General features: G+C 37.7%; 1 protein-coding gene across 1 annotated transcript in view; it reads left to right on the top strand.

Annotated features, from left to right (window-relative positions):
- Window positions 1–24,067, top strand: part of form3 (formin 3) — a 183,317-nt gene that overhangs the window by 97,373 nt on the left and 61,877 nt on the right. Inside the window, exon 2 of the mRNA XM_071587447.1 lies at window positions 23,041–23,319. Coding sequence (XP_071443548.1) covers window positions 23,253–23,319 — 67 coding nt within the window. The 5' untranslated portion in view covers window positions 23,041–23,252. The remainder of the gene's footprint in view (window positions 1–23,040; window positions 23,320–24,067) is intronic.

Raw genomic sequence — 24,067 nt, 5'->3', positions numbered from 1 at the left:
GAAAATTACTCTTTCAGGAGAAAAGGGCAAATAGAAACTCCCGCACTGATGACAGGGCAGTACTATTGCGATCATTTAGTCATATTAATTGTGTGTGATTATTATTTTTCCCATATTTAAATTGTAAATGACGAAATTGGCCGGAAAAATATCTCGCTTACCCTGCGATGTGATTCTACGTGCTATGCGATTAAGTACCAGAGAAAAACTCTTCTTTTCCATTTAATAGACATAGCACCTCTTTTAAGATTCCTGAGATTTTGCACACGAGTTTTTACTGAAATTGGAAACGTAGTCTAACAATTCACTTTAAAACATTGAATAGGTTTGATACTACGGCATATTATAGCTGTTACGTTATAATTAACTTTGGCAAGGTAAGCTTCCTTGGGGATTTATTAAATAAGTTTCCCTTGAGACGCAATAAAATTTCTTTAAATGCTGTGCTGAAGAAAAAAGTTCTTTCAGCGTTCAAATATTTTACGATTTCGGTCATGGCATGTGAATGGATCCGGTTCTCTGTTACTTGATGGATAAATTATTGGATAAAACATGACGTAATTAAAATACGGGGTAATAATTTTTTGGGTGGTTCAATATGACTCTAAAAAGAGATAAATCTCGAAGGCAGTCGGGATTCTCCTGCAAAAAATCTTAATAAATTACTTGATACCCTAATATCTCCGAGTTTCAATTGAAGCCGAAGAAGTCTAATTGAAAAATTGATCGAAGTCGTCGATTAAAAGGTATTTGTACCAAATTAATTTGTAAATAATTTCAACGGGGATGACTTAACGCCGTGGTAAATATTGTGAAAGCTATTAAATATTCTCACTTTGAAGTACCTCTTCGTGTTAGGTTAATATTTAATATAGAAGAATGCTTCTACAACATTAAACGACTTCATTATGTGCTTTTGTAAAGTGCATGTCCAAAATTCTATTAAACTTCAAAAACTTTTACTTCATCATCTTCAAAAACTATTACTTCTTCAGTGTCTCTGATATTAATTAAAGAGCAGGTATGAAACTAGGGAAAATTAAATGTTATGTAACATTAGGCTGTACGGGGTGGAGGAAGAAATTTTTTGATTGGGTAAAAATTGAGCCATCTTCTGTAACCTATCTTTCATTGAATTCAATAATGATGAACCTAATAGGCGAAATTGTCAGTTGAAAGACTCCACAAAGAAAAAGAATTAGGTGTTATTTCGGGTACTAAATGTTTTTTTTAGGTGAAGTGACTTTTTCCAGAATTATATGCGAAAGTATAAATCCAGTGTGTAATTAGTGATAAGCATTAAGTTCGAGTTCCAAATCTCATGCGGGGCCATAAGGTTAGAGCACGTATTTTGACTTTGTCGCATATAATGGAATATATATTTATGGAAGTGAAAATATTCAGGGAATAAAATAAATGGAAACATATTTAGCGCATTCTGCTGCGAAAAGTATCACCAAATCTGATGGAATTTTAAGGAAATAAAATAAATATTTTATCCGTGAGTCATTCGCTGTTGATCCACTTTTTCACAATATTATATCGAGTTTATTTTCATAAATAGTTTTCTCCCATTTCTTTTTTTTTTAACCCTGCGAAATTTGGGGGTCACATTACATTCAAGGCCGCGATACATTTAGGTCAATGTTGTGATTTAGTGTGGAGTGTCAGGTTGAGTTTATGCCGATTTATCATGGGTCAGGGATGGGCAACTTTTAGAAATGGCGTTCGAGAGAAGGAAGAGTCATTTGCGGTGGTCGGCGAACGAGGCCGGGAGCGGCCCCTTATCAAGGTTAATTTCACGGCTAGTTCTTCTGCTAACACATAAATCGGATTTATAAAAGTATTTTTACTACAGTACTTCCCTCGACAGTTAATTTTATTGCCTCATTTTGTGAAACTCACCATTAGTTAGCGTGCGCTCATCAACAAAGCTTTCACTTTTAGCAGGGCAAAACTACACACGGTTTGCGCTTTTCTTCAAAATTACCATGATGCCATATTGTGACGATTTAGATATATAGTATGCTAGTAATACTAGGAATCTCTAAAATATCTCCAATATTAATTAAGAAAAATAGCCAATTAACGTTTTTCCAACGTAGTCCGAAATATATGTAATCCACTTTCGACCTCTTCCTTCGTATTATTTGTCTCTCTCCATATTTAGTTATAGATATACAGGCTTGTAAGCTGTGGTTACAAAAACCATAGCGGATCCTCGATCAGACTGTTTTCGGATCAGAGGCTATTGACAGAAAAAGATGTTTAAACAACTGTTATGTTAGTTGACGAATGATACTGTGGTTCGAGCTACTGAATCGCCCTATATATAGTACTGAGTGTTTATTATGACGTTTATAAAGAGCCTTGCTACAAATTGGAAACCTTCAAAAACCATTTTTGAGAAACATCGATCTCGAGAAAACATTGAAATGGAATAAAATTCCCTGCAGGGGACTCGGAAAGAATTATATCGGTTATTTTGTTGCCGCTAGCGGATTTAATATCCATTCTGTGATTATTATGAATATATTTTGGCGTTTTCAATAGGATGGCTTGTTGCATTTCGTTATTTTGTGAGTGAAAGGCTAGCAGTTGGAATAATATTTAGTAAATAGCCCATTTGTTTCAAAGGAACTGCTGACAATTCCGCAATAGTAACCTTTGCGGAGTCACCGCCTGATGTGCACACAAAATCCCAGGACTTTCGCCGTGGAAAAATCATCCGCCTAGATTCGGGTCTTGGGGAATGATTTTTTCACTGCGATATTTCTAACATTTTGTGTGACACGGTCTGTACTTGTCGAATTAGCCTCTCGGGCATTTCCAAATACCGTATGTGCAGGAAGGAGATAAATGTTGGGAAAATATAGCAAGAATAAAAAAAGAGGCCATATGTGGTGTAAAATACAAGTGTCGGATGAAATCAGAACAATGGATACCGCACTGTGAGACCATCTGGATGACATGACTGCGTTCCTTTCCTTTTAACCTGAACTACTGGAATTTTCTTTCTGGCCACTATTGAGATCTGGCCCAATGAATATGTTTTATAGCGTCCTATTTAGCTCTCTCTGTTTAAATCAGCATACTTTAAGTCATTTGTTTTTTTCCTCCACGCCGTTCTCCTTCAATGGGTCTATTTGCACTCTTTTACACGGGTCACGTCTTGAATTTCAACATCCATAAATGTGAGAAAAAGCATTTTGCCGTGGAAATCTTGTTCCATTTAGATCTGTATCGAATCTCCGCTAAAAAAATTAATTTCCTCATCTAAGTGCACCGAAGGAAGAAACTTGAGTAACGTACTCTTTAAAATTCAAGCGAAGGAGTTAGTTTAAATTTATATGGGAATACTGCAGAGGCTTTTAGATTACTCAGTTCATAGAAAGGGAGTGCGTGCGAATTGGGGCGTTAACGCTTTCTTTAAATATGTTTTTGTGGCCGTAATACTAATAATATTAACTACATCACCTTTTTCCTGCTGAGTATGAAAAAAATTATGTCGTTATTTCGGTGAGAGGTAGGCTTTGGATGTGACCTGGGGATTTATTACACAATAAACTTAGTACCTTAGCTTTCCAAAGCACTGCTAAATATTTTACTAAATGCTCGAACTGAGATCTGCATACTCTCCACTTTTGTTCATGCTGTTCGAATTGCATCGTCTCATCTTTTGACTACCACGCCCTCCATGCTCCTGTTATCTGTCTTCATCATCTACTTTGACCACTTTTCCTCTTTACGTCGGGTTTCTCCCAAGAGCCTCTCTTCCCACACCGTTCCTAGAGCTTTTCCTCGTTCGACTTCCTTTCCATCCATTCTATTATCTCCATTTTTCCCCGCACCCGCATCTCAAAATACTCCAATCCACGCGTCTTTTCTCTCCAAAGACCAAGTCCCGGGATCATTCAACGTTCATGTAAAGCTTTCGTCTATCTTACCTTCGGAAATGATTTTTTCTCATGGTCCGGTCATCTTTCCCCTCCCAATTGGAGTTACTATTGCAGTTATTACCATTCTTATCTTAAATTCATTACATTTCCCATTTTTTCTTTAGAGAGCAGCAGAAATAAATAAAGTCCTCAACCTTTCTGATTCATTCTCTCCCACTTAGATATTTAATAAAAAAATCTTGTTTCATGAGAATGCTAATGATATATAATAATGAAGAATAATGAAAAATTACTTTTTTATTTGTGCAGAAAAATCCTGTGAGAGAGCTTTACTGTAGATATTATTATTGATGGGATTGTCGACACAGTTATTCTCCAGTTGTTGTTTTTTTATGACTTAGGCAAGGAGGCATACACATATTCAGTAATTCCGTAGCAATGATAACCGACCTGAACTTGCGTAAATACAAAGTAGGTATAATTGCAGCTAGGTTCGACTCTCTTACGCCGTTTGCTATTTTTTAAATTTATTTTATTGCCCTGAAAGCCACCGCTAGGGTGTGTGGCAGGGAATGAATACACATCAGACTAATTTTTACCCGAATACGAGCCTACCACGGTCGGAAAATGACATTCTGATCCGTTATCGTTCGTGAAAAAAAATCTCTTGCATCTAAGCATCTTAAATCTATCTGTTCTACGCTTAATCTCTCGAATTTTATTGACTTGATCTCTCCTACCGTAGTGCGATAGGAATAATAATATATTTTCAAGATCACTGCTAAAGAGACGTCCTTCCAGTTTATGCAAAAGATTTATCTATAAGTAAACCTTCGCTCCGTGGGTGATTTCCAGCCTAGCTGCTCTAATATTTTGGACACGATACTACGTTTATCAGTTGGAATGCGTGACTAAGTTTCATTGTGCCATTCGGTGCTCACATACTCCGAGTCTTATTAGTCAGTCTTATATATGTCGTCGTGAGTGGGTTTGTCGTGATCATAAGAGCAAGTGCACCCGTAGCACATGCCTACATACCTGGCTAAGGGAAATCGACGAAGTATTCATGCTATCTAGTAATATTAGCTGCTCATTCTAACTAGAAATATAAGGGATGTTCTATGCTTCGTATCTATCATATTTCATACTGGAATTGTTGATTACATTTCTGTAACTACTATAAAAGTGTTTTCACATCCGTAGTCAGTTATCATTGGAGGGAATATTAACAAGTTAATTAATTATTCTATGTTCCAACCAATGCCTGGCGATATTTCCTAACGAACGACTTCATGGGGAGGAGGATTGGACACAAGGTGGCCTCAAAATGTTGCCTTGCCCCGAGCTCAAAAATTCCTAGGTCGGGCTCTGTGATTACATCACGTGGTTAATTTTTTGAACAGATGTGCAAATTTCGTAATTTTCTTATTCCCAGTTCCTTTTGCCCCCGTAGATCCTTCATTATAGTGCATTGCCTGTAAAGGAATTTTCTGTTGCATAACTAAAATTCAAATTATGCTAGTTTCATAAAATATAAGCCCCGTCGAAGCAGAAGCTATTAACATATCTGTGACAAAATATCGCAGCAGCGTCGCTAACGGAGTATGTTTCGAGATCCTAACTGTCGATTTAAATTATGAAGCGTAGCAGATGTTGATAACATGTGTTGCGCGCCTTATCAAAGGTCACAACGGCTGGACTAATGACGCGTTGCTTTTCCTTTACCACCCGGGAGGTTCTCGTGTTTACTTTCGAAATGGCTTCGTGCAAGCAATGCGTAATGCTAGATCCTGTGTACCATAAATCACGCTTGAGAACCGCACGCCTTTAAAAAGGGTCAAGGGATGAGCTTTTGGACTCTGGTTTGCTGTACGTTTTATGCGACGGTTAACTTTGATGATGGAAGGTGTGTGTGTTTCAGGTGCGGAGCGGAAGAGTAGAATTTTAGGGTTTGGCAAGTAGATTGAAAATTGGGGAGCATGGGATTGGCGAAAGGAAGGACGGGTTGCGGTGGATTGGGGGGATCGAGAAGGGGACAGATGGGCGCCTTGATGATGAGGTCTCTATGTCAAGGACCTAAATCCCTATCAATCAAACTCTCACTTTCGCTCAGGTTTCTCTCTCTCACTTTCAATCTCTCTCTCCCTCTCTCTCTCTCTCTTCGTAGCCTCGTCTACTTGTTACATTCTCTAACGATATCTTTTGCTCTAACCCACCTTATGCTTTTTCCACTCCATATTTCAGGCAACAGTGACTTTTTAGATCGACTTCAATGGTTATATTACCCAATTTACTTCTAAAGTCGACGGTTGCCTCTACTTACTAAGTAATACTAGGTATTCCTAGACCTGTAAAGGAATTCGATGTATTTATATCTCCACCGTTGTATTGCTTGCAGTTTAATTTGCTTTCTTTTCATTAATTATTAATTGGAATCGCTTCTGATTAAAATGTCACGTCCGTTTATCTATGTTATTAGGAAGGAAGCTGCCATCTTTCGCCGAATTGGATTCTTTAATTCGGATTGCAGAATCCAAATCTTCGACATGTTCTATTAATTGTTTTTATCCGAATAATTTATGAAGTGCTCTATTATTTTTCCGATTTTTTAAGTACCTAGATGATTTTACGTAAATGTGCATACGTATGAACGCTTCGGAAAGAATGTAAAAATATACGTCTGTAGAGTGAATGACAACAAATCACTGTAATATGACAACTACAACTATACTTATTTCTTGCTCGAAACGATATCTTGAAACCTGGGGTAGTGCTTGGAGGATACTGGAATGTTTTAGGGCCGACATATTAAAAAAATATTTGTTTTTGTGTTATATGCAAATAGAGGAAGCTAACTCTGCAAATAAATTCAAATGTTTTTCAGTCGTATTTTCATTAATTTCAGTACTCCATACACTACATAAACATACTCCTTACATACATTTTTGAGTATAGTATTGGATCCATTTGATGGTGGAGTTTTAATATTGGTGCATTAAATTAAGATGGCCCTCGTGTATACTTTTGGTGCCAGATTGGGAGGCACGGTTGGGGCTAGGGTTCGCCTTACTGGACATCTGCGGCGTGTTACATTCAAGCGTTCAAGATAGGAAGGGCAGTTACTTTGACTGTGTCGTTTACACAAGATTTTCCATAAAAGTTCTGGTACCCAGAATATCACTGTTTGGGTTAAGAAGATGCATCAACTCAATTCAAACTCGGAACCCTCCAGTAAACAACTGGAAACTGCCCCACTCGGTTACCAGGTCACCCTACTTGTGGCTTACGCCCTGATGTACATACGCTATAGACCCTGAACTGCTATATTCCGCATAAATATATGGAAATCGGGACATACCTAATTGGAAACTTTCTTTTTAATCCTTTTTAAATGAGCTAAGTTTTAATCGCCCGAATAGGGACGCGGTCCGTTTCATTCTGCTTTATGAAGGGCATTCATTGGCGACCAGAGCTATTTGCTTGCCAACGCCGCGCCGCGGTGAGCGTTAAAATATCTTTCTGAAATCATTTTATCTCTCTCCGTTTATATATTTCCCTGATTGTGGGTTTAAAAGTCAATTTCAACACTGAAAAATATTGTTATTCATACTTGTGGTGTTTTTAATGCATGTTTTTATAAACAAACATTTTTATTAATCTCACCGCTCCACGACATGCATACAGAACGAGACTAGCATGTCAACAGCGTAGGAATGTTCGCCGCCGCTGCTGCTATTAACTTTCAAGAGTATTTTCCATTTGACCTAAGGGTCGTAGGTTACGCACCACGCATAGTGCAAGGACGTGGATGAGCTCATGTGGCAATCAGCATTTAGTCATTAAGTGCGGTATTCATAAATAAAATTAGACCTTGACCATCAGAGCATGTATCATAAGAATCAATATTATTAGAAGTAATCCATCGGTTAGGATATGTTTTCAATTAACCCGGGCACAACACAATCCTGCACTTATAAGGCCTGCATAAAACGAAACTAAATACCCTGATATGCCGTATTAAAAGCTCATTTTTAGCTCCACAAACTTCCTAGCTCAACTAATCCCATCCAAAATGACTATTATTTTCCTCTCTATGCCTCGTTTGTCCAATATTATCCCCTCTCTTCTACATTCCATTTTCTCCTGCAGGCACGTGTCCAGCCTTCTTCAAATTTCTCCCAACTGCCCTCTAGCCTTCACTTGCATGTAAAGTATTTCTTCATTTCTGCACATTTCGCATTTTCCACCCTCCCCACCAGCATCTCAAAACTATCCCATAAACGGCTACCCATGTATATACCTCCCCTTGACTCAAAGACTCAAAAGTGGAAACCAACCAACACAACGCTCCGTACTAAAATATCCATGATTTTATTTATTTATGTATTTATTTTCTTTTTTCGTTGCAATTAGGCGATTTTCGTGGTGCCAACGGTCAAGTTTGATCAAAGATAACTCTTGCAACGAAAATTACATAGATGCACGCACTATAAAAACAGATAAGAGACAAAATATTCTTACATACAATGACACTTCCACATCACATATAAACAAACTTCCACATCACATACAAAATGCCGTCCACATCACATACAAACAATATTTTAATAACTGCAATGATGTTTATTACCCAGTGGCTGCTTTACATTTATACTTAAAACTTCTAAAATTGGATGGAAAGGGCTCAAACAAACCTTAAGGCAGCTGGTTCCAATCAATAATAGTTCTATATAAAAAAGAGTATTTTTTCTTATTTGTTTTTTGCGTCCTTATTTTTATTGAAATTATGGTTTTCTATCCCTTGCCATAAATCTTCCCACGCTTCGTCCTTTTTAACAATTCTATGCATCGCGCCTAACCTACTCTTTTTCCTTCTATTTTTCAAACTCCTTTACATTTATCCTCATTGTATTTATAATCAACTCCCTCCTTCTTGTAAAACTTTCATAACCTAATGCAATTATAATTTTAATTTCCTTACTATGTTTTTCAATTTCATCTGATATACTCCCTAAATAAGTGAAGCGCACTCCTCGCTCTAGTTCTCTTTAATGGATAGCTTAGCCTTCATATAGAAAGAATTAGATAACTTTTGTCGTAGGTGTTATGCTTTGTAGTTTCTTGCATGAATATTTGCGGGTCGCGGAACACCATACTGCGGAACGAGCGGGTGTGATCGCCTGGTTCGTGTTTCGTCAACCGTTGCTCGCTCTGAGCAGTAGCCTTTGGCCGAGCCTCGCCCGGTTCCCATCGGAAACCTCTCGCCGGGTCACTCACTCCCGCACCTCGGGTCTCCCCGGGGAGCATGTGGCCGAGACGTTGATTTCGTCACATGACGATGATGCACGCTCGAAGATCGCGTGGTCCTATCGTACCTGCCGCCTGTCTACCGCGGACTTCAGTGAGCTTATTCTTCGTGAAGACAAAGGACGCATATACCTTCCTAGATTTCTCTTTAATAAACTATCTCGTTTGATCTGTTTCTGCCGTTTTTTTACGTCCAGAGACAACTTCCTAGTTTTTACTTTAATTATCAGTCCGCAGTTAGCTCCGAGCAGCATCTCTTTCTTCCACGACACTCATTGTCTGTCATGCCTTTCGATGAAATGTTGGGCCATAAAAAAATCAAGCGTGTCATCAAATATTTTCATCAAATTTTCACACGCTGAACATCAATAATCAAAGCAAAAGTTAACATTAGCGAAACAGAATGGTGTGACATTACAAATTGAGACATTTTTTATCGGCATGGCATTCATACTTCTCCACAGATTATCTCAAACAGATAGATTAATTCGTTCCGTTATTTTCTAATATTTATAAACTTTGGATGTAACCCAATTGGCATTTTATGAAGATTGTGAGATTTTTTTCAAGCATCCGAACTTTCGGGACATTGCAGTCGACTGGGAAAAATACCATCCCCCAAAACCCTGATTGGCCAATTTCACATACTATAGATCTTAAAACTTCACCTGTCATTCAAATTTGAATAAGAATGTTGAGGGTGTTCAACAATGAATTGCGTATATTGAAATTAATTGCTAGGAAGAGTGATGTTATTCCTTTCTCATAACGTGTTCTCTTCTTCGTGGATATTGTTGTTTTCCCTTTTAATAAACTCGAAATTCATTACCCCTCATCGTTCAATAGAAAGATCCAACTTATTTACGAGTAGATTCAACTTCTGCGGTAAACTTTCGATATAAGTTGATCAGCAGCTATTTCCGAAAGTTTTCACGTGACGTTTCGTATAGTTATCATCATGCTCATGCTGATATTTTCTTCCCTGTCGCTATCCGGTTGAATACTGGTGGTCCGCATAGTCCTGGAATCCTAAAAAAACCACTCTTGGCTTGTCAGCGGTTTCCACTGAAACGAGCCACCAGAATCTCAACAACATATGTGTATTCTAAAAGTAAAACTGGAACCCACTGCCTTTTTGTGTACTAGCGCGTGGGTCAGCCTTCAGTTAAAAACGAAGACGAATTTTATTTTGGAAGAAATTCTTGAAAAGTAATTTGAATTTCATAACGGAACAATGTGTGATTAATGGGCATCCTATATATGAGAAATGCGCCGAATGAGACTTACAATGAACTACCAAAGGGCGCTCTAAAGAGGTGAAAATGGTGTTCGATTGCCATGGGGAGTGGGAAAACTCTTATTGAACCCGGAACTGGAATGAATATCCCAGAGTGATCATCTCATAGATATCTTTTGTTTTAGCGGATTAGGCAGGAATTTTTTTCTGTACAAAGAGACCAAATTTGGCGAACGAAATGATGTAGTGAAAGAGATGCGCGTGGTTGCGAGGGCAGTTTGGTTGCATTAAAAGATTCATCATAATCGATATTCATAATTTAATTGTGTGCCCTTGTACTAAGAAAAAATGAAGATAATGCATTTTCAGCTATATGAAGTTGGCATTTAAAATTATCACAGGCAGTTCACAGTTGCAAACTGCCGCGACTCCTGAAAATAATGGTGTACTTTTCGTAGCTGGAATTTTAAGCAATATTATTGTGATTACACCAAACTCTTTATGATGAAATTAGATGCCAAGGGTGTCTAAAAAAAATCTTCTCGTTTGAATTGACTTGGCAAAGTTAGGAGTTATTGACCAATCAAAATTCTCAGTAATCTCTCCACGGTTTCGGCCGGCATTGGTCTTCCAACAGCAGTTGCAGTGGCCGAAGTGAACTTATTGCCAACGGGATCAGCCTCTTTTGTTTCGACGGAAGAGATTCCAAGGTGCTCCGCGGCATATGTAAGTGCGAGAGTTTGATTGTAGAAGTGGCGTGAGGATATTATCATATGGAAGGCTGAATCCTCCATCTTCATGCCGTATCCGTCCAATCTCATGATCAACAACTTCTAATAAGTGCAATTGCGATCGAGGAGTTGATAGGAATCATGGGCGCCGGCATGGAAGGCAAGGGGTTAGCATGGCGCTTACAAATATTTTTCGGTGTCCTTATACCCTCAGCTAGAGTTTTATTTATTCTTTTGAAAGCTTTGAAAATACCAAGAATTTGGGCTTGAAAGAAATAACATCCCTCGGAATAGAGTAAGGGAAATGGAAGGCAGTGATTAACGAGGAAGTTCCGTTGAATTATCTCCCTGTATCTACGCTCCCTAAATTTCAGTCTACGGGCATCAATCTAATGCTGAATGATCGTTTTCTCAACCCCCCCCCCCATGTCTAGTTTACTTCTACTCTTAAAGTGTAACAAATTGGAAGACTGCCATGCAGTCAGGTTGTGTGAAATCTCAGAAAACTCATTTTAAACGCATTGCTGGTGGTGGATTGTTTCAAGGAAATCATGTTAAAATAAGGAATATGGAATCAGAGTTTCATCATCAATTATTCACTTCTTATTATGCAAAAACTTCCATACGGTAATTTCAAGGCATATTTAAACAGTATTTAGATGTTTTATTTTTAAGCACTACTTGAATCAGGGAAGTAAAATCAGGATATGCAAGGATATCTTGGGGAGTAAGACAAAATTTCCCGTTATCGATCGTGATTTTTAACACGGACACTTGGGGGGCAGGGTAAGGGATTAAGGAAGGATTTAGAGGAATGGAAAGGGCTGGTGGTAGTAAAGGGAGCAAAGCTAAACAAAAAGTGGGTTCCACTTACTTTTCGGTCCACTATTCCTAGTTCAATGTGTGGAATAAACGAAATTTGAAAGAATATATCCTCCTTTTCCCGTAATTTCTCATGGAATAAGGAGATTTGTTCCGTTGTTGGGCAAAAGCTACTTTCTTAAGATGCTATTTAATTCGTTCTCCTTCTTCAAATTTTTATTCTCTATGATTTAAGCGTGACGTAAGGACTCTCCCGAAATATACCTTTATTTAATTGATATTAGTCACTTATAATAAAACCTTTTAATTCATAATACACCGTCGATGTAAATTAAACGCATTTAACTCTTGTGAACGTATTATGTCCAAAAGAGATGGGAGGAATATATAAAGTAACTATATAGTGCAAACATTAGGCCAGCAAGCTTAGATTTAGAAAGAGAATATGATGTAGGCAAGGATAGGTTAGGTCCAGGCTTACTTGATGGCGAGATAGAAAGGGCATTAAGGAAATTGAAATCAAATAAGGCCGTGGGGGTAGGCAGTATACCCGCGGGACTACTTAAAAGATTTACCAGGTGGTGGGAGGAAGAGTTTGTATGGAGTAATTCATAGCATTTATTGGGGAGGAAATAGACTCGAAGTTTTTGTCATATCAGTTTTAGTTCCTTTCCCAAAAGCGAAAAGGTAGCCATTTGTGATTACTCCCTGGGAAAAGATACCCTTACCCTAATGTGTGAATTTCACACGCCGTTGGGCTTAGTACTGGGTGAATTCTACCATCACCTACGAATCCGACCTTCGGGTTGATTACTGTGTTTATGGTCTATGTGAAGGTGACAGAACAATAAGTTTGATTTCGAACGTAGCTGAAGTGGCTCTCAGGATCATCAATACGAGAATGGAAACCAAGGAATATGAATACTTGGGCGATGATCAGTTTGGATTCAGGAAGAAGAGAAGGGCGCGTGGCGGACGGAGAGTCCAGATGGGAAGTATTAGGGAGAGAGGCAAGACAAGTTTCCATTACTATCCGTGCTTTTTAACGTGTATGAGGAGGAAACGGTTAAAGAGCCATGGGAAGGACTGGAGATAGGAATGAAAGTCGGCGGGGAATAACTGAGCGCATTAGAAATTCAGTGTGATAGGTATGGGATGAGAATCACAAAAACAAAACAAAGTTTATGCGGTTGTTGAGAAAGAATTATATTGAATATTAAAATAGGAGTTCATAACTAGCAGGTGGAATATTTTATCTATCTTGAAAGTACTTCGGACCAAAATGGTTGTAGTGGTACGGGCATAAAAGGAAGAATTGTGTTAGGCAAAGAACCTTTCAAGAGGAGAGAATACGAATAATTGCGTATGTGTTGAGTAAGAATTTTGAGAAATGGCTCGTCAAAACACTGATGTAGAGCGTGGTTTTGCACGGCGCGGGAACATGGCCATTGAAGGAGAACAAACGAGGAAGTGCGGGAGGAGAGGGGATTGTTGGGAGAAATCCAACTGAGGCAGTAAGTTGGATGCTGAGCGTTTTGATTGGCGATGGGATTTTGAAGACTGTGCTGGAGGGGACAATGTTAGACAAATGAGGAAGAGGTAGGAATAGGATAGGGAGTTGGACAGAATGAAGAGAGGAAGGAAGTATATGGAATTGAATAAGGGGTTTGTTGTTATGTTGGATGTCATAGTGTGCTATGTCAGGAGAGGCAATGAAATGTATGTCTGTACCCTTGTATATCCATCCAAAACCCACTTCAACTAGTAGGACGCCTTATGATAATATTAACAATGAAACAATTAAACTCGGCTTTTTCACGGTATGCGAGAGATTATATGAGATAAAAGTGTTATTCATTGGGAGATACTGCATTATTCTTGATATGTATAGTCGTATGCATCCTTGAGTATTATCACTGTGTTGAATCAATTATTTCCTTGGCTCCTTTCCGCTTTACTCTAACGGTTAGTTCGCAATTGTCCATAAGCATGAGGGACGGGCGGCATTGGAATGATTGCCAATACGTAGGATCCCCGTGAATTGAGAAAACTATCTCTTCCTCTTATTAATGATACTCACAGATAAGCAGCATCGGATACTCGTATTGCCAAGTCATTTCGCCATATCGATGGTTTTAAACTTGCTTTCGTTCGGTGGATAATGAAAAAAGTTAGTTTATATCACCATTATCCCTTTAATAAATTAATTGCTGAGTAACCGAGCGCTTGAAGCTATAGTTTTTTTCAAAATTAAATTCACTCGCAAATAATTTTCATTCATTTATATTTGGTGCTTAAGTATTTTTACACGTAATCTATGATAGGAACAACGAAGTGGTTACGAAACATTTCTTAATTTGTTAAAGTTATCGCACTTTTTAGTGTAATCAAAATTTTTCGTTTCGTTTGAAAAATTTAAAGCCAGTTTCCCAAATTATAAAATTTCCATTTTACGCATCCAGTAAACTGTCAATCATTTCAGAACCTAATTGGGTGAACATTATTTTAGTCTCGCTCGACCAAACGCTATTGGAAGTATTTCGTAATAATACGGCGTTTTACATTTTCTCTGCGGTGAAAAGACGTTCGGATGCTTGGAAATAGCCGAGGGATTATTGGCTTGAAGAAAACAATGCATGCAGTTTCCATTAGGTCTCCTGCACTACTTATCTATATAATAACAGTTTCATAGTCAAATCTCTTTTAACAGCAGTTACTTATTCTTTCCCTCTAAGACTTCGGCGTGTATTAATATTAAAAAAACTAAGAGGGCATTTCAACATTTGATTTTCATTGGTCTAGTGAACGCATAGCGTTACGAAAACGTCTCTGGTAAACGTTTTTCGGGTGAAATGTTATCCCTCAGATGTCAGATTTCGTGTGGGGCCATTTCTAGATAGGATATCAGAGGTTTTCATTCCTAAATTGCTGATTGGGGTCTGTATTATCAGGTCACTTCAGATGCGGAGGGCAATATTGTAACCAAATTGTACTTTATTTTGATGCATTACCACCATTATCTTCTACGTTTACGCCTTGTAGATAACAGTAACCTTCTCTTCGCACGCTACGCTTATTTGTTCACTCGGCTAATACAGTGATTCGTTGACAGACAGTGCGTTACCCTGCAATAGTCTGTATAATTTTCACTAACCTTAGTTGATGAAAATCATCAATAATAATGAACTAAATATGGAAGTCTACCAAATAATAAGTGAATCCAACATTATTACGCATTCGATGGTCAAAGCGAAAAATAACAAATAAAAGTTGGGAGACAGCAAGATATTTCATGTTAAGGAATATTTCCCATTTCTCAATCTAATTTCTGAATAGACTGTGTACCTCACTTCCATTTCAGTGATTTTAATGTCGATTCCTTCGAACATATTTTTATATCTTGCAAGTTTTTTCAAAGTAATCTTTTTTATATAAACTGGTGTAGAATCTTTGCTTGATAGATTCTGTTCAGGAAGTGAAGTCCGCGAGTAAATGCAGTAATCGGACCGTTTTTATTTTTACTCCAAATAAATAATCTCCTGGCTAAAATTAATTCTCAAATTAAACTTGATGCGGATGACCGCATTGTCTGCAAGAAAATTGAGGATGACAGCGATCGTGAAGTCCTAAAAATCACGCAAATAAAGTGGTTAATTGGATAATAAATAATGGAATTGATATTAATGCTAGTAAATGTTAATCCAAAACTTTTAGCTACAAGGTTTTTAAGTAAACCTTGTTGCTAAAATTAGGTTACGCATGTAACTAATAGGGACAACAAATCCTTTGAAAATGTTATCCCTAAATGGCATAGCTGTAAATACAAGACTTAGGTGTTAATTAACCAAGGATTTAGGGTGGAGGTCGAGTGTGGAATTTATTTCTAAGAAAGCTTTTAAAATGTTACTTTCGGTGATGAGAAACAGCAAAGTGAGAAATAGAGCAATAAATGAAAAGGCAAATAAGACCCTGGTAAGAACGATTTTAGAGTTTGCCCTTCTTCACGCGGGACTCGCGTGAAGAAGGGCATATGGCAAAACTCGAGAAGGTTCAAAAGGAAGGCCGCCAGATATGTACAAGTATTGGTGAAATAATTGGGGAAGCGTAAGAAGACGGAGGGTGTGACAGAAATATTTAAAATACTGGGAAGTATGTTGTATCAAGGTAATAGATTAAAGATTCAAAGGCGTCCATACCATGTTTCCCAGCGATAAAAAATATCATAATATATATTAGCCAAAGTATGAGTGTGATGGGAGAGAAAATTTTGTTCGAGGAGGCCGAGGTAGAGATTGGTATAAGGAGGACTGAACCTGCGTACTTCCCATGGCACAACCTTTGATTTGATGAAGTGGCTTTTGTTTTATGTGAAAGAATTGGTGTTAAATACGTTTTCTCGATCGCTTAATTGGAAGATCATCGGTGCGGGAGAATGAAGGTCCATGGTTCAAGTCTCGGTCTAGGAAACATTTTTCCGCTTGTGATCCGAATCCTTCCATCTTACCCACCAACCCCGAGTTTGTCCTTTTATGTGTGTTTCTACACCCTTTTTCTTACCCTTTATACATTTGTACCCCTTTTACTTATATCGACGATATATTCATGGGAATATAGATATGTATTGCCATTAAAATAAAATTAACTCAATTTAAATTTTAGGTTGTGTTTTAGACCGCGGCTGTGCCTCAATTGGTTTCAAGTGCAATGTGAATGTGCTATTCACAGAATTTTTAATATTTTTTCGCAATTTTTGGTGGAATGAGGAAATTGCCTCTTTTATGGATTTTGGTCTTCTTTCTTGGTGCTTTTATTTCTTCATTCTTCTTCTTTTTTATTCGAGCAAAACACGTACCCGCTGAAAAATATTACTTTATATATTCCTTGGTATATTTATAGAACTTCTATCTCAGTGTGTGGATTAATACGTAGAATGCCTATTCGGACTATGTTCAACCAAATTGATGATGTATGCATTTATGCTTATTGCATTAGACTTCTTTTGTTGTTTGTTAATTAATTATTTGGCTCTTGAATAAAATTAGCCGCTAAGCATGAATTAAATTACCAATATATCAGTAGTACATTTTTGAAAAAATATTAATAATTCAATAAGTCAGTTCTGACGAGGAATTTATAGATATTAACAATAAAATCTTTAAGTTGTACTTTAAAACTGTGGTGTAGGTCTGTGTCTAATTTGCATTTGAATTGGAAAACGAGCGTCGTGTTAACAGAACTGAATTTTCCGTCATTTTATATGAAACCCGGGCTCCTTTATATGGGTATTTCTTGCTTGGGACTTACTTTTTGTTTTTTTCGAGGATGACCTGGACACACCACGTCTTTATAACGTACGGAAGAAGTAAAAAAATTCTTGTCTTACAGTCGGTGTTTGTGTAACTAAAAAACTAAAACTATTGAGCGGTTTGACTTTCCTGATTTTCGGTCCAAGTAATATAATTCTATTATTAAATGTATAGTATACTCGATAAGTACCATGGCACGAAGAGCGGTGCGAGGATATGAAGAGTTTTCGTAGACAAGTTGACACTGGTGCGCTGCACTGTAAAATGAAAGAAGTGCACGGAGCTAAGAAAGGACAAAGCGTCCACACCATAGCAGATGAGACAGGTATATTGATTAATGTCACAACAGAAGAGATTCAGTCAAAATGGAAAGAATATATGGAACGGGGCGAACGAGCATTTCTTCATGTAGTGATAATATAATATTTTCAAGCTTGAATCAAATTGGCCTTTCATTTTAGTGCACACTGGCCTACGTGAATAATTTGATAATAATGCACAATAGAATATAGGGTAGAATGCGTAATAGGAATTTATTTCAAGCAAACGTAGTATGTATGCATTCAGACTTACTTTATAAGGCATTGGCTGAAAAGTGCTGAACAAACGTGCGCATTGCTATCTAATAAACTGCTTATCATTCCTAATGCTAAATAAGGGAATCTTCTTTTACTCTCGGGTTAAAGTAGCCGCTGAACTTAAATTTCTTTTACCAAAACAAGATTTTTGTGAAAATGGAAGTGGTTCAAATTTTATGACCGAAGCATTAAATACCTGACTCTCGGAAATAAAACGCTTGAAGAATAAAATACGTATCTTGAATCTACGTACCTAGCATAATTTCTCCTACATTATTTCAATATCTAATGAAAACTTCCTACAATGTATCATTAGATATTCAAGCTGAAACATGGTCATTGAAGCAATGTGATAAGGCACAGATTGGAAGCTTTTGAAATGTGGGTGTGGAGAAAGGTTGAAAAGGTGAAATGGAAAGAAAGGAAAGCAAATGAAGACGTGCTAGGTATTATGGATCGCTAGCGGATTGTTGGGAGAAATCCAAAGGAGCCCGGAAAGTTGGATGCAGAGCATTTTGATTGGCAATGGGATGTTGAGATCTGTGGTAAAGGGGAGGATGTAAGGCAATCGGGGAAGGGGTAGGAATAGAGTAAGCCTATTGGACGGAATGAAGAGAGGAAGGAATTGGAGAGGGTCCTATTGTAGTGTTGGTTGTCAGGTTGTACTTTGTTTGGAGAGGCAAGGGCTGTATCATTGTGCCTATGTCTAGTATGTGCTCATCTAAAACATACCTTAACTGTTAGAATACTGAAAAAATGAGAAATTAAGTTTTTTAACTGTATCTTATGAGAAGTTAATTATTATTCTCTCTCTCTACGTCATTCAACAGTAGAGGATGTCAGTGAATGGGATCCAATATTTTTTTTAGGGACTTTTAATTTCAGGTCTCTTCGGGCGCTCACTAGACTAGCGGTGTTTTGGGGTTATGCTTATACATCGTTCAACATTAGTCGTATGATTTTTGAGGTGCCGAAAAATATATTTTCTTATCACACCATTATTACCTCTCATCGACACTGTTACCTATTTTAACACTAACGCTTCTGTGGGTACCCAAGACATTCGAAGTTTGTAATAGTTCAGTATTCTAGGTATTTATAGTTTCAAGTATGTGATGCTAGTCATGAATAATCATGAGATAGGTTTGCTTGTCTGCAAAGTTTCAGCGAATCTAATTAGTAGTCATATAATTAACTTATAAAAACAGAAATTTCATGATCCTGTTCAGAAAAATGTTTCTGTCGCCGATTCTGTTCAATAAGTGAGATCTGATGGTAAAAGGAATTGTCGTCATGCATGTTTAAATATAAATATCTCATAGCGACAATAGGACTGGCATGTTGATTGAATGAAGCTTGTCTTGCAGTGGGAAAACTGTTTATTTTCTTGTTTGGGTCAATGATGCCGGGCTAAATGTCGAACTGGTTGGTTTATTTAGTTTTCCATATGATAACTTATTCTGTAAGAGCTTAGTTCATTGAAGGAATATTTTAGCAGTTTTGAAAGAAATTCCTTTGTGCTTAAACTAATTTCTTAAATGTTATGTAATATTGTTTGACCTCGGCACAGTTTATAAAGGTGTGCTGAATAATCGGTTCACTTAACAGTTGACTTTTTGAAATTTTCATTTCAAAACCATATGACGTCAAGGCTTTTCTGCCCTTAATGAGTACGTGTGTAGCTTTTTTCCACTTATGTTCAACCTTTAGGAGTTTGTTATTATTTGTATGGGTTTCGCTTCCAGTGTATCATGGGTTAAATGGAAGAAGGGACCATTTGGTCTCAATTTCGCCCAAATAAAGACCTCTATCTATCTATCTATCAGAATGTGACTGTTCTGACAGTTTATTTTTACTTCATACAGCTGTTTTGGACGATTTACAATCATTGATACTCTTCGATGCTGGAAATGTTTGCCTTGGGAAATACTTTCACTTTAAAAAAATCTCTTTTTCGTAAAAGTCAACATTAGTGGATATAAGTCATGCACTTGCTTCCATCTAAGTGTAAACCTTTCCATTAATTCTAGAATTAATTATTTACTTTTCAATTTTTAAGTGCAGGTTGAATAGTATAATTTTGTACCCATGCATGCTTACATCAATGTAAAAACCTGACAATTAACCATCGTATAATTCAGGAGGTAATTGAAATGCTGTTGGAAACGGATTCTGTCATTGTTTTCTATTTGAATGAAAGTGAATAAAGATGCTCATTGAAGTAAGTTCATTAGGTTTTTAATAATAGCCATATCTTTCATCACCTAAACCGATAGGGTATGAATGTATAATTAACTGTATGCAATTCAGCAATGTATTAATTAAAACATTTGTATTCGAGTGATTTTCACAGCATGGACGTAAAAGAGATCTTACATCCCAAAAATGTGCTATAGATTATAATGTGTGCATTTAGGTCATCTTACATTTTCAGTATATAATTAAATTATCATTTGGACTGCTTATCGAGGATTTTGAACTTTTTAATTGTCAATATTAATATAAGAAGGATAAATGCCTTTCTAACATATTTTTCATATTTTTGAGTCCCTCTATGCATATATTTATTGTAAAAATTACTCTCAGTATGTATTTTTACATTGATTCATGGTTAGTGAATATTTATAACTGAAACTGACACAACCATGCCTCTCGTAATAAATTAGACAATCGGAAAGTGTAGCATGTTTTTACAATGGTTCGCAACTATAATTACGTATGTAGGATCAATATGCAATCCTTTGGCTTCCTTATATTCATGATGGCACATTAAAAAAATCATATGAACGAACGTGTAGAGATAGTTTCAAAAGTTAGTAATGGTAACTCTAACGATGAAATGTAGAGCAGCTGAAAATCCAATCCGATTGGAAAATACGCGAACACATCACCAGAATTGTGCCCCGAGAAAACAAACCTTACAAATGAATAGGTAGCTATTAAAATTAGAATGGCATATATTAATCTTGTATTTGTTATTCGAGCCTCGTCATTGCTCTGTACCTTAATTCGGAGATGTTAAAGAGCAAAATGAACATTGTGTTCACATTAAATATCCAGCTTTTCGTGCTTTTTGCATTGAGTAAGGAGATTTTCTCTCTTATGAAGCGCAGGGCACGTTCATTTTGGATTTCATTTTTTGTAATTTTTGTTGGATACGTTTTGAAGAATGACTTAAACGCACAGAACAATTTTACCTCAAATATATAATGCATGAGAGAAGTTTTGAAGTCTAGTTCCAGTCTCAGCGTTAAAAGTTATCCGCTCGTTTCATCCGATGATTTTTAACTCATTACAAATTAATGATTTAAAATACGACTCGTGTATATGAAAAAAACATTTGAAGAAAAAATTCAGAGTTAAAAAATGAAGTGAAATGTATGAAAGTAGTATCGATGTAAACGAATCCTATTACGCTAATACGATTAGATCAATCAGGCTCACATTTGGGTAAACATCAAAACAAAGATCCACGATACTAGAATCTACGAAACCGTATCTCCAGTAATCTTAATCATAAGGAGCACCTTGAGAGAGGATTAGATAACGTTTTCTTTCATAGTACTCTTTAAAGTGTTGAAACATTTGCGGATGTGGGAACCTCCATGTTTAATTAATACTGATCAATTCTTTATTAAATTACATTATTGCTTCTGATAGTAATCGAATGCGGATGTCATTGTATTGCATGCCACAATGCGAGCTAATGGTTGTTAGAATTTCCTGATCTATTTTTTCGTTTTGGCAATTCATTACTACCTATCGGATTATAATTGAAAAGAGAGTGTAAATCAATTCATGGGTATTGATGAGTGATAATATTAGCTTCATCATAATTAAACAATTAAACTCGACCGCGCCCTTTCCGCAAGCCACCGTGGAACGATGTGTTGCGTCACCAAATTGATTAAGTCATAAACCCGTCTGGATGTCGTATTCACTTGCAATTATTGATTGCGACGACGTAGAGAAATAACATTCATGCAAATTTCCCTTTTCGGGTTGTTTTTCGTTTAATAGACATTTACTCAGCTGCTTTGAATGTGGTTATTCATTTAAATAAAGTATGTATGTCTCGATAATTCAAGTTTAATTTATTAGCAATTTTCACGACTGTCTTTAATAAATTTATCATTATGGATGAGATATTGATATCAAGGTTGTCCTTCCTGCCTTTGAATAACAATTTGGAAGACTATTATGGTAATGAGGTAATTATTTTGGTGAAGAAAGGTTTTTGGGACATGTGAGGATTCATGACCCGTGCGTTGTAGATGGTAAGCAAAGCTATTAACTGGAAAGAGTTTAAGGCGACCGCACGCTCTCACGGATTTCCTGCGACAAAGCAACTGTTGCGTCTCTTTGGTATTCGACTGGAGTCGTCCTTGGCGTGGAAGTTGATGGTGCTGAATGCAATGGAGTGCCGCTTAAATGCCACCGACGCCCATTGTCACGACACCGCCATTCCCAATTGCACGTCCGGGGATCGGCATGCGGGCTCCCACTCGCTCTGATCCTAGTAGCACCTCGTGCGTTCAAAGGGAGAAGGAATAATGGATGAAGGAGTTTGGAAAAATCCTAGGAAAACTTTATTCGGTTTCATTGTCTTACGACCCGAATCGAAATTGAAGTTATCATAGAACGCACTTAGGGGTAGGAAAGCCAATTCCTTTCACAGTAGCGCCTGTGGTTGCAAATTACGAATTGATGGTCAGAAATTCTCACAGGTTGAGTGGAACTGGAGACGCTCAAAGGAATCACTCGGATTTGAAACCTTGTAGCCGAAAATTTTCTTTCAAAGGCATCTTCGGCATCTCGCCTCTGATGATGGATGTCCATATTCGCTCATGAACGAGGCTCAATTTTTTCCCGATTCGTCTCACCCCCTTAACACCCCATGGCGCCCGTATATTCAGTCATGCATAGGTATTTATATTCTAGTGTCTTTCTTTAGTCCCACGTTGAACTTAATGTTTAGCATACGCAACTTATAATTATAAATTCATACGTCGAACTGGTCTCGCGCGCCTTCGGAGTTTCGTGCGTGGAAATATTTCTTCTTTATTACATGAAACAATATTTTTTTATGTGGGAGCAGATGGATTTCAACCGATCAAAGTTTGATTCTTATTGTATCTTTATCTTTCTCTCTCTTTGCAGCAAGTTACAGGGGAACCAGCAGCCCTGAACCCGGCCACCCGCCCTCACCCCGTCATTTCCATGACACCGCCTACGGCGCCCCCCCCCTGCCATCCGCCGCAGGCCCTATTCCCGGCCTCCCGGCCGCCCTCCTGCCGCCCCCCGCCTCCTCCTCGGCTGCGCGACCACCCCTTCTCCCAACCGTGGCCCCCGAAGCGTCACCAGGTCCAGCCATGGACTCGAGAATCGGACTCGACTACATCGTCGAGAACCCAGAATACACCGCCAAGCTCGCTTCGGGTAAGTACATACTCACTTTGTCTCTCTCTCCCTCTTTCCCCCTCCCTCCTCCAACCATGGTTTTCTTTTCGCTTATCGCTCTTCGTCGTTAACAATTGCCCGTTGAATTTATCAGCCTCGTCGTGGATGACTCTTTGTCCACAGCAAATTCCTGTCGTTCTTGAGGAAATTTCGATGAATCATTCCTTTCCCTCAGTTTAATGGTTTGAAAGGGATCTGCATTTGCAATGCTCAGTTCGCCTTATATTTCCTTATAGGAAATCGAGACTGATTCCATTTCGCTATAAATAACTCGGCCGAGTCAAAGCAATTGATTCTTATCGAACGTTAATTTACTTTTTGATGCCGGCGACCAATTTCGAAATTTGCCTCGATTAATTTATTGAAATTCTCAAAAGATACTAACGTGCTGGGCAGATTTATCACTGTATTTCGGTAAAATCAACAAGGTTGTTGGTAATCAAAATATGAGGGCATTCCAAACATGGCAGTGGGCCTGTAGCAACCTGGAATAACTTGTATATACCTACGTGTTTCTTGAGGAGACGAAGTAGGTTATTGGAGCGACGAGGTTTTAGCGGTCGACAAGGAAACTTATTCTGCGACTGAGAAAACGCATTAGTGTTGAATACAAGAGATATATAACCCGAAATTAAATCATAGTTCACTTTCACTTCGTGAAATCATTTTAAGCACTGAACAAATTTGTGACTGCTATCATATTCTGTAGGATATTAATCGCTAGTAG

This window comes from Hetaerina americana, unplaced genomic scaffold (genome assembly GCF_022747635.1).
Source record: "Hetaerina americana unplaced genomic scaffold, ioHetAmer1.1.p SCAF_3, whole genome shotgun sequence".
Taxonomy (NCBI): domain Eukaryota; kingdom Metazoa; phylum Arthropoda; class Insecta; order Odonata; family Calopterygidae; genus Hetaerina; species Hetaerina americana.
Note: the sequence above shows the minus strand (reverse complement) of the source record. Positions and strands in the feature narration are given on the sequence as shown.